Source organism: Anolis carolinensis, chromosome 1, assembly GCF_035594765.1.
Source record: "Anolis carolinensis isolate JA03-04 chromosome 1, rAnoCar3.1.pri, whole genome shotgun sequence".
Lineage (NCBI taxonomy): Eukaryota > Metazoa > Chordata > Lepidosauria > Squamata > Dactyloidae > Anolis > Anolis carolinensis.
Genome location: NC_085841.1, coordinates 117,395,046 through 117,412,428, shown reverse-complemented (window position 1 = coordinate 117,412,428; position 17,383 = coordinate 117,395,046). Strand labels below are relative to the sequence as shown.

The 17,383-nt window shown below is 38.8% G+C and overlaps 2 protein-coding genes across 8 annotated transcripts in view; one reads left to right on the top strand and one right to left on the bottom strand.

The window, feature by feature from the left end:
- Positions 1-8,919, bottom strand: part of me1 (malic enzyme 1) — a 152,489-nt gene extending 143,570 nt beyond the window's left edge. Inside the window, exon 1 of one of the 3 annotated variants that reach the window (XM_062981225.1) lies at positions 8,896-8,919. In XM_062981225.1, the coding sequence (XP_062837295.1) occupies positions 8,896-8,904 (9 nt within the window). In that variant the 5' untranslated portion in view covers positions 8,905-8,919. Of the gene's footprint in view, positions 1-4,952; positions 5,021-8,457; positions 8,812-8,895 lie in introns of those variants that run through there. The other 2 variants (XM_062981213.1, XM_062981220.1) reach the window with 2 other exon arrangements.
- The window catches only part of prss35 (serine protease 35), a 229,903-nt gene that overhangs the window by 168,031 nt on the left and 44,489 nt on the right, over positions 1-17,383 (top strand). Inside the window, exon 5 of one of the 5 annotated variants that reach the window (XR_010006357.1) lies at positions 1,559-2,356. The exons of the other annotated variants lie outside the window; for them this stretch is intronic. The gene's annotated coding sequence lies outside the window, so the exon portion shown is untranslated. Of the gene's footprint in view, positions 1-1,558; positions 2,357-17,383 lie in introns of those variants that run through there. 5 annotated transcript variants of the gene reach the window in all.

Sequence of the window (17,383 nt, the reverse complement as noted above, 5' to 3'; positions counted from 1 at the left end):
CTCAAGGTCCGCACAGGCTCATAGGAGGAGATGCGATCACGGAGATAGGTAGGGCCCGAGCCGTATAGGGCTTTATAGGTCAAAACCTGCACCTTGAATTGGGCCCGGCAGTTTATCGGCAGCCAAGATATCCTTTCAAATGCTTAAGTATGGGCGTCATGTCTCTTCTTAGCCTTCTCTTCTTCTGGCAAAATATGCCCAGCTCTTTAAACAACTCCTAATAGGGCATGCTTTCCAGAACTTTGATAATTTTAGTTGCCCTCCTCTGGACATGTTCCAGCTTGTCAATATCCCTCTTGAATTGTGGTGCCCAGAACTAGACACAATATTTCAGGTGGGTCTGACCAAAGCAGATAGTGTGTGATTTTATTCAGCTGTGTGGAAGGGGCCTAAAACTCCAAGACCTTCCACACAGCCATATAACCCAGAATATCAAGGCAGACAATCCACAATATCTGCTTTGAACTGGATTATCTAAATCCACACTGCCAGGCCCCTTCTACACTGCCATACATCCCAGGATATGATCCCATATTATCCATATTTAAACTGGATTATATGAATCTCCACTGCCAGATAATCTGGGATAATCAGATAATCTAGGATCAGATTTTGGGATATAGGGGCAGTGCGGAAGGGGCCTAGGTGTTAATGGAAGCTATTAACATCAAAGAAACCTAGCATCAAACTCTTAGGCCCTTTCCACACTGCCCCTATATCCCAGGACCTGATCCCAAATTATTTTCTTACCCAGGCTCATCTGTCATCAGATCCTGGGATATACGGCAGTGTAGAAAGGGCCTTAGAAATAAAGATAGAAAACCAAAGCAGATTGGAGTAGCAACTAAGACAAAGAGGACCAACACAGCATTTTATAGTGAAATATATTGTTTATCACATTCAGGAAAATGCCCCCCCCAAAAATTATGTTTGTTGGGCTGTTTGTTGAGGGGGTATTTTTCCCCTTGAGACAAACATGAAAATGAAATAAAAAGTGTAGAATATCCCATATAGCAATCATTTTCGCACTGGTACTTCTCTCCAAGAAAGGATGAGTGTTGTCAACCACATTTCAACACTGGCAGAAATATGTAGCGTATATCTTACTGCTTCCAAGAAAAACAGAAGCAAGAGACCAGTCCAATAGGTTTTTATTAAACTGGTACAGCTATTATTTCTTGCTAATGTCACAATGAGAAATGACTGATGGTCAGACTTGTTTTACGCCTGGAGAACTGCATACATAGAAGTTAGGTTACTTCTTTTTTTTAAAAAAGTAGATATTTTACAAAGAAGATTTGGGTCCATTCTGAAAGTTTGAGTTTACTATTGACATTCTGTCTAGACTTGGGATTGTCAGACTTCATAAATCTTGAAACAGCCTTTTAAAAAATCCTTCAATTTTAATTAAGGGCTGAAAGATTACCTTTAGGTGAACATAGGGTGGATGTATAGATGTATGTGGAATTAATGCAGTTTAATACCACTTTTACTGCCTTAACACAATGTTACGGAAACACGTGAGTTAAAATTTAATCAGGGCTTCTCTGTCAAACAGTGCCAGTGACTCATCAAACTACAAATCCCAAAAAAGCTAAGAAAAGTACTAAGGCAGGTTTATTGCTGAACACCGAGAGGACAAAATACTGACCTCAGATGATTTGCATAACCTCAAAGAAGATGATAAAAACACTACAACAGGTCAAGATTTCCTACACCATAGTCCAGTCATTAATCAAATTGGGAATGCAGTGGAGAAATTTAAAGAAAACTAGGACTTGGAAGTACAGCTATGTAAGAACTAGACAACATCCTGAAGTGTGACGATAAAGCACAGAACATTGAAATTGGGATTTCCATGCCATCATATTTCCAATTTCTGTGTGTTCTTGTGAAAGCTGAACAAAGACAAAACCTGATGGGAATAAAATAAGTATCTGAAATGTCTTGCTAAAAAAGGCTACTACAGATACCGTGAACGGCTACAAAGACAGATAAATAGACTGTACTGCTAATGAAGCTTGGACTTTTCCTATAAACCAAGATGATTAAATTGAAGATGTTATTGTTTGGACATATCATGAAAAGCCATGATGTGTATAAAAGAAAATGATGCTTGCCACAGCCCAATCTTCTGCAAGAACATGTAAAACAGTTGATGATAGGATGACTTGGAGGTCTCTCCATGATATGGTGATGTAAGTCAGAGTCGACTTGATGGGAGCTAACAGTAGATGTTTCCCAAATACTATTTGGGAAATATATTTTTAAGCATGATTTTTAAACTCATGTCTTGTGTTTAATATATGCTCTGGCATTTTAATATGTATTTTATAGAAATACATTTTAATATGTATTTTTATATAACTGTGTATCTATAGAATGTTTATAATGTTTATGTGTTTTAATTATGCAGTAACCCACCTCAAGCCATGAGGAGAGGTGGGTATGAAATAAAATTATTATTATTATTATTATTATTGTTATTGGGACAAAGTTTCTGATTGCCCCAAGGTAAAGTATATACATATTCACACATAGGTCATACATCTGTCACAAAGCTTGCAATTTTGATTGATATAGCTCTCACAATTCCTTCAGCCAGTTCTGAATGCATGCATCCACTACCTTGACTTTTATCAGATATTATAATGGTCAAATTGGCACCGAATCACATTTCTACTTTCATTAGTGAACAACTAGACTGCCTTCAGATATTACAGCATAGTGGAAAAACAGAGTAGTTCAACATTCAGTTATGGATTTTTCTTTGCCACCAGCTTTGACAAGTATTAAAGCTTACTCACTTAAAAAAATGGCACACATTTCCATAAAGCACCTTCTTTGGGAGCTACTGATTTTCCAGATGCATGTATTTCTAGATCCTTGATCCTTTTGCTGGCTATAGTTCATAGGATTTTTGTATGGAGGCAGAAGGGATAAATTAGACCAGTTAACCAGCTATATACTGGATCTGCAGAGTCAATATTCAGTTCATAAATATAGTTGAATGTTATTCACCCAAAATTACATTAAATTGCTATAGTTTAACAGCACAATGTCAGCTTCCTTTAATGGATATACAGAATGTGCTGCTTTAACAATTATTTATATTCACATCAGATAGGGATTGTTATAAAGCCTATGTATAGAAATACAACCTTTAGAAGGATTAACACATGAAAATCAATTAGCAGAGAAGGAGTACAGAAACCTTTACACTGGATATACACAGACCTTTATATGATATAAAATGCCATATGATATAAAAACACTAATAAGTTAAAATGCTAACTAGTAAACATTGTCTTATCAGATTCCCAACACTTGTTCAGCAAAATGTCCTAAGATATCATATTAGTACTTACCACTTTCAAAAGGCTGCCAAAGTTCTCAAGAACTTTAGAATCATTACCATGATTTTTATCCCTCTTATCATTTTCTACTGATTGGCCTTTTCAACTCAAGGCTACAGTACATAGGCTACACCACACAGAAACCAAAGTTTTGGCATGATAATTGGAACTATTGCTTGGATTTTTATTTTCATAACGTAAATCAAAAGTGTGCAAAGTGTATCTGTCAAATGCTGCTGGACTGAAAGTACCATCTGCCTTAGTCAGCACAACTAATGAAAAAAATGCTGAGCTGCAGTCCAACAATTGTAGAATCTAATATGGAGAGCTGCACTTTGCCCATACTGATCTACATGTTTTTTCTCTAGATAGCAGAAGAGGTAAGCAATCTTTACTTTGGATTTGGGCAGTGTCTTAAAAATTAAATTGCTTGCTGCATTTTTTTAAAAAAAATAATTTTTATGAATAAAACAAAATTGTTTTATCCAATATATAAAAAGAGGGGGGGGGGGGTAGAAAAAATGGGAAAAAGACAAAAACAAAACCTCCCAAAAAGGTATTGCTTGTTGAATATTTGAGATGTATTGAACAAATATTTTAAACACAGAAAAATAAAGTCTACCCAGCATTTCAGTAAATATCTTCTATCCTGGCAATGGAATTTTGCATGAAGCTGGCTGGGTAAAGCCTTACTTGCTTAGACAATCTACCCTTTTAAATTATTTAAATTATGAATCCAAATGATCTAATGCTTGTTTTAAAAGTTAATTTTGATTTCTCATAGAAAATTTCTTAAAAGACAGACTTTGATAAGTTTTCTATGGGCAATTTTAGATATCACTCCTCAACTGATCTTCAAGATATTATCACTACAAAGTTTAAGTGCATGACCATATGCAAAATAAAAGACTATTACGTTACGTATCACTGTGAAAAAGCTGATGGAGATAAAACTCAGTTTTCCTGAACAATAACTGACAGTTAATAGTAAACTAAGTTGAGAATGTAATGAAAATCTGTATACTGTATGTTTATTTGATGATCTTAACAAAGTTATTTCAGCCTAACAACAGGTTTTTGAAAATTATGTGATGAGCTCCTATTCACCTTTACCAAAATTTCTGTAGTCCATAGGCTGCTACTTGTCTTGCCCTGAGTAATACTGCTGCTGTTGTTGTGTGCCACCACGTTGTTTCCAAATTATAGCAACCCTAAAGCAAACCCATCCTGGGGTTTTCTTAACAAGATTTGTTCAAAAAGGATTTGCCTTTGCCTTCCTCTGAGGCTGAGAGAGTGTGACTGCCCAAGGTCACCCAATGGGTTTCCTTCACAAGCAAGAATTTGAATTCTGGTCTCCAGAGTTATAGTTCAATGCTGAAACCACTACAACACATCATCTCTCAAGTAATAATATCCTATATCAGATTGTTCAAAATGCTTTATTCAAGTTGGACTAGACCTTTCTTTTCACTTAATTCCTCTTCCCAAAATTAGAAGACTAGCAAATTAACCCATCAAATCCCTTTAATTACTCATGCTGCTTCTCATTCCATATACATTTGATATCATTATTTCCCTTCATATTTTGGAGCTTACCCGCCAAGTATGGCAATTCATATCCAATGGGATTGTGAAGTCAAGACCACTCTAAAGAGAGCTGCTTGGAAGGTAACAGATTGTGGAGAAATAGGGCTGTGCTTCTAAAAGAGTGCCCTATAAATACCCTGCTCTTTGCCTTGACTCTGGGAAAGCAGTGGCACCACTTGATCACGACAGATACATTCACTGATATCAGTGAAAAAGTCAAATCTGGCTGCCAAGAGAATGGGCTGACCCATGAGAAAGTCATATTGTGATCAGCAGCTCTAAGAAAGCAGACTGGGTGATGCAGTGAAGGATGTTCAGGACTGACACCTCTGTCCTGTCTAAGACTGCAAATATTTGAACTGGCCCCTGCCAATATCCCTTTAACTGCAATTTCCTCTACTGCAATGAGCCCTGGATACACTTAGGCCGGGAGAAACTTCATTAGTCAATTGCAGCATTATCAGATCTCTGCTAAACAGTCACAACAGCTGGCTGGATCAGCAAGCTACCCTATTTGTATGTATTTATGTATGTGCACATGTATGCATGGATTTGTACGTATGTGGACAAAGTCATACATATGTGCAAGGCTTTCCTGTTGTTGTTCTTTCCCCCCTCTTGCTTTTCCCCTCTCCTCCCCAACAGCTGACAGCAAAGGCGAAAGCTGGTGAGAAGCCAAGCTGGAAAAGGCCACTAGGCTCAGTTACAGTAACAGAGAGGGAGAAAAAAAACTGTGAGCATGAAAAATAATAATAATGTAATTAATAAACAAGAATGAGAAAACTCTGCCAGTGAGAATCAAGGTGTGCTGTACGTCACTGATCTTGTTAAGTTCCTCCTAAGTGAAATGAATGAGATTGAACTTCCCAGGTATAGGGAAGAAGGGAGGGGTGTGTATGTACATGTGTGTATGTGTGTGTGTGTATTTACCATACATGATTGTGCATGCACACACACACATATTTTGTGTTGTAACCCACCTCAAGTCGCAGGGAGAGGTAGGTAAGAAATAAAAAAAATTATTATTATTTTTATTATTACATTATTATTATTATTATTATTATTATTATTATTATTATTATCTGGAGTGTCCCAAAAATGTATACACCCTTAACAACTTTTAATTCTGGAAATTTACCGTATTTCACAATGTTTCCCCAAAATTGAATATACACCCTTAACATATTAACAATGCCAATAGCAGAGAAGTGTTGCCAAATTACAAGAGAAACTTTTCAGCAAAGTTTGCAATTCTGTGCTTTGACCATGTGAGCAGTGAGTGCATTTCTGTGCAAGGGTGACCTTTTGAACACCTGACATAAAATTGTGATTTAAGATGGAATTTGTAACTCTGATTAAATCATTATTATGATATTTATTCTTCGGGATAAATGTATTTACTCACCCTTCAAATAATCACAATAGTACTAGCTCTTAAAGGCTGTATACATTTTTGGGACATTGTGTGTAAATATATCTTAATAATGATGGTGGTGGTAGTGGTGATGATGATGATAATAATAATAGCTAATAGTAACACTGGTGATTATGTGAAATCTAAACAGATATATTTCCATTGTATATTTGTGTGTATATTCATGTCCATAAATGTATGTGCATGCATATGTGTTGTGTCTATGACTATATGTGTATGAGTGTATGTGTCTATCTATAGAGATATATATAGGGATATACAATGTATCCCAATGTATTAAATATATTTCCACTGTATATTTGAATGTATGTATGTATGTATGTATGTATGTCTATGTCCATAAATGAACGTGCATGTAAATATGTGTGGTGTATCTATGAATGAATGTATGAGTCTGTATGCATGTATATATGAATATCTATATATTTTTATAGAAAGAGATACCGGGTGTCCCAAAACTATATACAGGCAGTCCCCAAGGTAGAGTTATGTAGGTTTGTTCTGAAGTTGAATTTGTTTGTAAGTCGGAGCAGGCACATTTTTTAAGTTTAACTTCAGCCAAAGATAGATACGCAGATAGATCTGGGTTGCTTTGAGTTTTTTGGGCCGTATGGTCATATTCCAGAAGCATTCTCTCCTGATGTTTTGCCCACATCTATGGCAGGCATCCTCAGAGGTTGTGAGGTCTGTTGGAAACTAGGCTAGGCAAGGGAGGATTATATATCTGTGGAATGTTCACGGTGCGAGAAAGAACTCTTGTCTGTTCAAGGCAAACGTGAATGTTGCAACTGGCCAGCTCGATTCGAATTAATAGCCTTGTAGCTTCGACGCCTGGCTGCTTCCTGCATGGGGGAATCCTTTGTTGGGTGTGTTAGCTGGCCCTGACTGTCTCTTGTCTGGAATTCCCATCTTCTGAGTGTTGTTCTTTATTTTATTCCAGACCAGAGACAATCAGCTAACACCCCCAACAAAGGATGCCCCCAGGAGGAAGCAGCTAGGCTTTGGAGCTGCAAGGCTGTTTAATGCTAATCAAGGTGGTCAATTGCAACATTCACACTTGCCTCAGGCAAAAAGTTATTTTTCCCACCGGGAACATTCCACAGATATATAAACCTCATTTGCCTAGTTTCCAATAGACCTCACAACTTTTGCAGATGCCTGCCATAGATGTGGGCAAAACGTCAGGAGAGAATGCTTCTGGAACATGGCCATACAGACCAGAAAGCTCAACAGCAACCCAGTGATTCTGGCCATGAAAGCCTTCAACACATAGGGCCCTTCCACACAGCCCTATATCCCAGAATATCAAGGCATAAAATCCCACATTATCTGCTTTGAACTGGAATATATGGCAATGTGGACTCAGATGACCCAGTTTAAAGCAGATATTGTGGGATTTTCTGCCTTGATATTCTGGGATATAGGGCTGTGTGGAAGGCCCCATAGATAGATCTATCTAGATAGGTGATAAAGAAGAGTCACACTTATCCAAGCTTCGCTTATCCAAGCTTCTGGATAATCCAAGCCATTTTTGTAGTCAATGTTTTCAATATGTCATGATATTTTGGTACTAAATTCGTAAATACAGTAATTACTACATAGCATTACCATGTATTGAACTACTTTTTCTGTCAATTTTGTTTTGGAGCTTAATTTGTAAAATCATAACCTAATTTGATGTTTAATAGGTTTTTCCTTAATCCCTCCTTATTACCCAATATATTCGCTTATCCAAGCTTCTGCCAGCCCGTTTAGCTTGGATAAGTGAGACTACTGTATATGATTGATAGATGGAGCTATCTATCTATCTTTGGCTGGAGTTATACTTGAAACATGTACCTGTTTTAGGGAGCGAGAGAGAGAGCTTTGGGTAGCACCGGGAAGGCTTAACACGCGGGCGGTGCTTGTTTTGCTGCCTGTGCCCCTGTGGAAACAAGGACTGGTGATAGAGCTTCAGTGGAGACTCCTTGGCCCTTGGCCAAAGCACACTCTCTCAGTCTTGGAGGGCGGCCATGGCGAAGTGTGCGCTTCCAGGGGGTGCGAGGAGCCCTCCCTCGGCCTGCCTTCCCCTTGCTCTACCTTGTTGAGGGAAGGGTCCCGCAGCACTTCGTAGCCCCTCTTCGCGGTCAACACAAGGCTCTGGGCGGCGCCGCTGCTGCTTTCCATCCTCGGAGTCCGGCGTGTTTGTGTGTGAGGGGAGTGCGGCTGTTGTTGTTGCTGCTGCAGCTGCCTGTGAGGCGGTGGGGCCTGAGAACGACGGCGCCTGCGGGTGCCTGCGGCCGACTCCTGGGAGCACGAAGGAGGCGGGAGGAAGGCGAGGCGCCTTGGCAAGAAGCCTCCTGTTCCTCCTCCTCCTCCTCCTCCTCCTCCCCGCAAAAGGTCAGCAGGGCGAGGAAAGAGCCGCTGAGTCATCCCCATCATCCCTCGAAGAAGGCGGCCGCGCCGCCGAAGGGGTCGCATACAGCCTCCCTCCGGGCAAGCACCACACACACGAACAGGGAAAGAACATCCACTTACCTCAGGCATCGGTCCCTGAGGGGAGACTCCTGTCTCTTGTCACCCATGTGAGGAAGGAACACAAGTGTCGCCCAGTTAGAATCATAGAATAGTAGAGTTGGAAGAGACCTCATGGGCCATCCAGTCCAACCCCTCGCTAAGAAGCAGGAAATCGCATTCAAAGCACCCTCGACAGATGGCCATCCAGCCTCTGCTTAAAAGCCTCCAAAGAAGGAGCCTCCACCACAGTCTGGGGCAGAGAGTTCCACTGTCGAACAGCTCTCACAGTAAGGAAGTTCTTCCTAATGTTCAGGTGGAATCTCCTTTCCTGTAGTTTGAAGCCATTGTTCCGTGTCCTAGTCTGCAGGGCAGCAGAAAACAAGCTTGCTCCCTCCTCCCTATGACTTCTCTTCACGTATTTGTACATGGCTCTCATGTCTCCTCTGAGCCTTCTCTTCTGCAGGCTAAACATGCCCAGCTGTTTAATCCGCTCCTCATAGGGCTTGTTCTCCAGACTCTTAATCATTTTAGTCACCCACCTCTGGACGCTTTCCAGCTTGTCAACATCTCCCTTCAACTGCGGTGCCCAAAATTGGACACAGTATTCCAGGTGTGGTCTGACCAAGGCAGAATAGAGGGGGAGCATGACTTCCCTGGATCTAGACCAGGGGTCCCCAAACTTTTTAAACAGGGGGCCAGTTCATGATCCTTCGGACTGTTGGCAGGCCGGACTATAGTTGGCCACTGAGCAATAAATAATAATAATAATAATAATAATAATAATAATAATGAGAGTTGGAAGAGACCCTTTGGGCCATTGAGTCCAATCCCCTTCTGCCTTTGTGCACTGAAAGCACAAGCAAAGCATCCCTGACAGATGGCCACCAATACTCAATGTTAATAATAATAATAATAACAATAATAATAATAAAAAATGTGTCATGCCAAAAGATCTCAGCCGGCATTTGGAAACAATAGACATTGACAAAATTACTATCTGCCAGCTGCAGAAGGCCACCCTACTGGGATCTGCATGCATCATCTAAAAATACATCACACAGTCCTAGACACTTGGGAAGTGTTCGACTTGTGATTTTGTGAAACGAAATCCAGCAGATCTATCTTGTTTGCTGTGTCATACTTATAATTACAAAGCGGGTTGAAAGAGACCCTTGGTCCAACTCCCTTCTGCCTCTGTGCATCAAAAGCACAAGCAAAGTATCCCTGACAGATGGCCACCCAGCCTCAATGTTAATCCAGTAGAGTCTCACTTATCCAAGCTAAACGGGCCGGCAGAAGCTTGGATAAGCGAATATCTTGGATAATAAGGAGGGATTAAGGAAAAGCCTATTCAACATCAAATTAGGTTATGGTTTTACAAATTAAGCACCAAAACATCATGTTTTACAACAAATTGGACAGAAAAAGCAGTTCAATACGAGTAATGTTATGTTGTAATTACTGTAGCTACGAATTTAGCACCAAAATATCACAATATATTGAAAACATTAACTACAAAAATGGCTTGGATAATCCAGAAACTTGGATAAGCGAGGCTTGGATAAGTGAGACTCTTACTGTAATAAATAATAATAATAATAATAATAATAATAATAATAATAATAATAATAAAGGGTTGTAAGAGAAGAAGAGACCCCTTAGATCATTTAGCCCAGCCCCCTTCTGCCCTTGTGCCATGGGGGCCGGATAAATGGCTTCAATGGGCCACATCCAGCCCCCGGGCCTTAGTTTGGGGACCCCTGATCTAGACGCTATACCCCTATTTATGCAGGCCAGAATCCCGTTCGCAAGCAACACCTGAAATTCCTTCTTCCACACACACAACCACTGAAGGTTTTCACTCTGGCAACCCTTGCTAATACAGTAGAGTCTCACTTATCCAACACTCGCTTATCCAACGTTCTGGATTATCCAACGCATTTTTGTAGTCGATGTTTTCAATATATCGTGATATTTTGGTGCTAAATTCGTAAATACAGTAATTACTATATAGTATTACTGCGTATTGAATTACTTTTTCTGTCAAATTTGTTGTATAACATGATGTTTTGGTGCTTAATTTGTAAAATCATAACCTAATTTGATGTTTAATAGGCTTTTCCTTAATCTCTCCTTATTATCCAACATATTCGCTTATCCAACGTTCTGCCGGCCCGTTTACGTTGGATAAGTGAGACTCTACTGTACTACAACAGCTACAAAAGATGAAAATGAATCGATTTACCACAGGCTTCAGACTCTAAGGAGGAATATATGGCTGAAAACGTTATAAAGTAGAGTCTCACTTATCCAACATTAACGGGCCGGCAGAACGTTGGACAAGCGAATATGTTGGATAATAAGGAGAGATTAAGAAAAAGCCTATTAAACATCAAAATAGGTTATGATTTTACAAATTAAGCACCAAAACATCATGTTACACAACATGATTTTGATCTCTGTTATTGATGTTTTTAAAAGATGTTTTTAAGATGTTTTAAATTGTTAGATTTTAGCCTGTTCTTGTAAGCCGCCCCGAGCCCTAGGGGAGTGGCGGCATATAAATTTGAATAATAAATAAATAAAAATAAATAAATAAATTTGACAAAAAAGTAGTTCATTACACATTAATGCTATGTAGTAATTACTGTATTTATGAATTTAGCACCAAAATATCACAATGCATTGAAAACATTGACTACAAAAATGCGTTGGATAATCCAGAACGTTGGATAAGTGAGACTCTACTGTAGTTGTATGAAAGGTAAGACTCAGCACACTTATTTACAAGCACTACCTAAAATTCCTTCCACATACTACATATTCACTGAAGATTTTCACTCTGGAGACCCATTATTATTATTATTATTATTATTATTATTATTATTATTATTATTATTATTATTATTACACAGGCATCATTCCATATATAGGGTCCCCAAAGTGACAATTGGAAAAGACTCCTGTTTCTTGTCACCATTATGAGTAGGACAGGTGTCACCCAGTTTAATACAAGCAATGCCTAAAATTCCTTCTTCCACGCAACCACTCAAGGTTTTCATTCTGGCAACTGTTGCTACTACAACTACTACACAAGTTGAAAAAGCAACAGTTTGCCTCAGGCTTCAGACTCTGAGGAGGAATATAAGTGTGAAAACTGTTATAGTTTTGCGAAAGACAGGCATCCCCCAAGCTTTTTACAAGCACCACCTGGCATTCCTTACACATAGCCATAAAAGGTTTTCATGCTGGCAACCATTATTATTATTATTATTATTATTATTATTATTATTATTATTATTATTATTATTGTATGACACAGCAAACAAGATAGATATGCTGGATTTCGTATCACAAAATCACAAGTCAAACACTTCCCAAGTGTCTAGAACTGTGTGATGTATTTTCAGATGATGCGTGCAGATCCCAGTAGGGTGGCCTTTTGCAGTTGGCAGATCGTAATTTTGTCAATGTCTGTTGTTTCCAAATGCCGGCTGAGATCTTTTGGCACGGCACCCAATGTGCCGATCACCACTGGGACCACCTGTACTGGTTTCTGCCAGAGTCTTTGAAGTTCAGTCTTGAGGTCCTGATAGCGGCTGAGTTTTTCCTGTTGTTTTTTGTCTATTATTATTATTATTATTATTATTATTATTATTATTATTATTATTATTATTATTACACAGGCTGCTTAGTCGTCCTCATCCCACAAAGAAGAAGGCCACACTGAAGGGGCCTTCCTCCAGTCAAGCACCACACACAAAACCAGGAAAAGAACATCCATTTACCATCAGTCTGTGAGGGAGAATATAGGGTCGCCAGAGTGAGAAATGGAGAAAACTCCTGTCTCTTGTCACCGTTATGGGTAGGTTAGGTGTCACCCAGTTTACAAGCTATACCTGAAATTCCTTCTTCCACATAACCACCGAAAATTTTCATTTTGGCATTAGTTACTGTTATTGTTGTTATTATTTATACTTTATTCATCTTTCCTCAAGGAAGGGTCCAACATAGTTACAATATATAGATGGAAACAAAAGACAGTAAAAACACATATGAACCTAACATTAAAAGACATTAATATAGAGTGGCCATTGGTATCCATTGGGCACTGTCTTCATGGTGCACTACTATTCATGATTCACTAAAAAAAAAAAGTTTCACCCCCTCCCCCTGATTTTTTTTGTCTGGCTACAGCCCTGCCTGAAAGTTTATCAACTAGCAGTATAACTAGATTTTGCTGGGTGTGGTGATATCATTTGGAGAAGATAAAGTTCAACGCTTTTGGGGGATACCAACGTATTGGGAAGGGAATCCTTAGTTTCCTTAGTTTATGATCATTATAAACTAGTTTATGATCCTTAGTTTCCTTAGTTTATGATCATTATAAATTTATCAGAACAGAGATGTCTTTTCAAAAAGTTGGCAACTCTTGCAACCTACACTGTCTGCAGAGGGTGGCAATAATATCAAAAGCAGGATGTAAATGTCCTGTTTGCGATCCTCCATTTTTTTGCACACACTGCATTTTCCTGAAAATTTTCCTTTTCTGTACTCTCCGTCCATTCCATTATCTCTTCAGGTCCCATGACTGTCTACACTTCCTTCCATTTGGACATGTGGCCTATATAACCCAATGCATATTTATTTGACAGCAATTTCCTGCAAAATTAGATTTAGAATTATGGTAAGTGCTGCAATTTTATACACACTTGTTTTGGAATTATACATGTTTTTGAGCTACCTTGGCATTTAATGAGCATTGTACTCCTTTGCCTGTTTATTCAGACGTTAATACTAATGTGTTCAATGGCATATAGTAAGTTCAAGATTGCAGCCTTAATATTTTAATTAATTCAGTATAATTAACTTGTGAGTAAATGTCCCAACAATCAAACTAATATAAAATTCCTTTGGCCTTGTACTTCTGTGTTAGAGAGATTAAGAATTGTTTATCTGTCCCAGAGGCTGAACAATGTACTAAATAATTACAGGGTGACTTTTGTTTTGTTTATGGATTATATTGGCTTAAATCCCATTTTCAGTCACAGTTAAATACCAGCTCAATCAAAAGGTACATCAACACTTATATACATTCCATTAATTTAATGGGCCTGCTCTAGTTTGGACTAGCAGTTTGGTTTACAACTTAATTGGTAATATATAATGCAGTTTTATTAGTGTCTATTGTTGTCCTGTATTTTCTAGCAATACAATATAATGTTTCTATACATGCTAAGAAGTTAAACTCGGGGCACATCTACACTGACCATTGATGTTAGTGTGAAACTGGCATATAAGGAAGCAGTTTCAATGCACATATGATTTCACTACAAGCCCAGGAACCAGTTCAAAGCCCAGATGATGATTACACAACCAAAGATGCTAACCTCAATCTAGTTCCTAGAACTGCAGTATCTGAAGCTTGACAGCTCAGGAGATGTGGGTGTTGTTTTTTTTTTCCAACTCCCCCGCTGGAGGTCATTTATGCAGATGAGTGAAGCACATCAGGTGTCCACACAACGATTCGCATTCTGTGGAGTCGCTTTCACCATGCAATATGGTTTACACTAGAGCGTGCTAATGTGCATTAAGAGCTATATTTTGGAATTTCCTCTGATGTTGCTTATCTTGGTTTAAAACTCTTAAAAGTACACTGATTTTGTGGTGTGCGTTATATAACCACAGCACTCTCAAGCTGCTTTCAAACTGCATTAAATGGCTATGTAGTTGTGCCCTTGAATTCTGCTGATTGGTATAAAAAAGTGGCTTGAGTGGAGATTATGTTTATATACAGTTTGTTGTTGTTTATTCGTTCAGTTGTTTCCAACTCTTCGTGACCTCATGGACCAGCTCATGCCAGAGCTTCCTGTTGGCCATCGCCACCCCCAGCTCCTTGAAGGTCAAGCCAGTCACTTCAAGGATACCATTCATCCATCTTGCCCTTGGTTGGCCTTCTCTTCCTTTTTCCTTCCATTTTCCCCAGCATCATTATCTTCTCCAAGCTTTCCTGTCTTCTCATTACGTGGCCAAAGTACTTCATCTTTGCTTCTAATATACTTCCCTCCAGTGAGCAGCCAGGCATTATTTCCTGGAGTATGGACTGGTTGGATCTGCTTGCAGTCCAAGGCACTCATAGAATTTTCCTCCAACACCATAGTTCAAAAGCATCTAACACCCCCAACAAAGGATGCCCCCAGGCAGGAAGCAGCCAGGCTTTTGAAAGGCTATTTAATGGACCATGTGCATAGTTTTCATAGAGAAAATGTTGTTTTTGTGTCAGTAACTGTTTTTTTATATACAGTTACTGACACAAAAGCAACATTTTCTCTATGAAAACTGTGCGCATGGTACAACAATGTAGCAATAGGTTAAAGACAGTGTCAGTAACTGTTTTTTTTATATACAGTTACTGACACAAAAGCAACATTTTCTCTATGAAAACTGTGCGCATGGTACAACAATGTAGCAATAGGTTAAAGACTAAGCTTTCTCCAAGTAGTTGTCCCCCATTCCATAGTACTATTTTGCCCACATGTGAATGATTTCAGTAGTCATGCTCTTTATTGTCAATCCTGTGACAATAACAGGAACTGTTTGTATTTCTACCCTAATGAAAGCAAGGAAACCACATACAGATGGAACCATGCTCAGATACACTTCCCAAGACTGCCTTCCAAATATTTTGGACCCAGCCAGGAAGTCATGTACAAGCATGCTAGGATTCCAAAACATCTGAAGAGAAGTACATTGAGAAGATAGTTTTTTTCTTATTCTATCTTGTAGCCTCAACTTTTATATCCAGAATAGACGAGATGCAGGCATGTAGCCGGGGGGGGTGGGGGGGGGGGGGTCCAGAGTGGTCCACGAGAAGGCCTTACATTTATTATTTAAACTGTTAAGTTTATTCATATCATGATCTGATCACCATGTTCAATATATCCCATACACATGGGGGTATTGGGATAATAATACAAAAGGTTTGCTAGGGTAGACCCTCTCCCGCTCAGACTCAGCCCCCCCCCCCCCCCCCCCGAACCAAAAATCCCAGGCCCTCCCAAAACAAAATCCTGGCTACAGGCCTGGCGAGATGTATACCACAGAGGTTGAACTCGCTGTAGCCACTCACTTCAATTGCTCCATTTCCAACAGAATTTGGATGCCTAATATTTTGAGACATAAAAATGAACACATTGTAGAGTGCGTGATTTTCAGATATAATAAAATGGAAGACATTGTTACTCAGTATATATGACAGTGTCTGTATTCATGTGAGTTCCTAACAGGTCCAGGTATTTTCCACTTAGACATGATTTGGAAATATGGCATCTAATGTATTACTCCAACAAAGTTAATTCCATTTTATGATACAAAAATCAATAACAATATATCTGCCCAAGAGAACTACTGTTAAAAGGTGGCTGCATAGTACTGTATTATTGAATATACTAACATTGAGCCAGTTTCCTGTTAAATGAAAGTTTTACTGAGCCTCATTTAATTGTGTGAAAGATAAATGCGTTATGCAATTTTAAATTCCACCTTAAACCATATATATATACACTTTAAAGAACAGCTAATGTTAAAAAATTGAATCTTGTCTATTTGACTAGATTGTGTTTCAGAAGAGTCTGTTTTTTGTATACAGAAGATAAAATAGATAAAGGGAAAATAACGGAAGTTTGTGTCATTCTTCATAGTTTCTTTTTTTAAAAAAAATAGTTTTTATTAAATTTTGGTGATTAACATCAACATAGGGGGAGGGGAGAAGAGATAAAGGGGAAGCGGGAGGGGAGAGTGGACTAAAAGAGCAGAGTTTCCAAGAGTGAAAGATAAGCGGGGACGTAGGGAGGGCAGGCTGGTGTAGGTGTAGAGGGAAGGGTAGGGGGAGGGGATGTAGGGGGGGGGGTTAGAGGTGGACTTCCGATCTTCTAACTTCCAGTCCGTATTCCACATCAAAGCGTTGTCTCTTGTAGGTAGTTGTCTAAGAGTGTCCAGTTTGTTTCCTTCATTGGTTGTCCATAGTTTTTTTTAAGCAGAGAGGTCAGTCTATCCATGTTTTTGATGTCCAATAATTTTTTCCATCCATTCTTCTTTGTTGAGATTTTTCCCATCTTTCCAGTTTCTGGCTAGTACTATTCTAGCTGCAGTGATAGCGTAAATAAATAATTTCTGTTTGTTATTTTTCCCTGTTTCTGGGTTTTCGATTTTCTCTATTTTAAAGTTATATAGGCCTAAGAGGAAGTATTCAGGTTTGCATTCAAAATTAACTTTAAAAATTCTTTTACATTCTCTATGGATTGTTAACCAGAAATTTTTAATTATCTTACAACCCCACCACATGTGAAAATATGAGCCCACCTGTTTTCCACAGTGCCAGCAATTCTTGTTACTATCTTTATACATAAGTCCTAATTTTTTAGGTGTTAGATACCACCTATGTATAGTTTTTAGCCAATTCTCCTTTAATTCAATAGAGTAACATAGCTTCGTATTCTGATTCCAAATA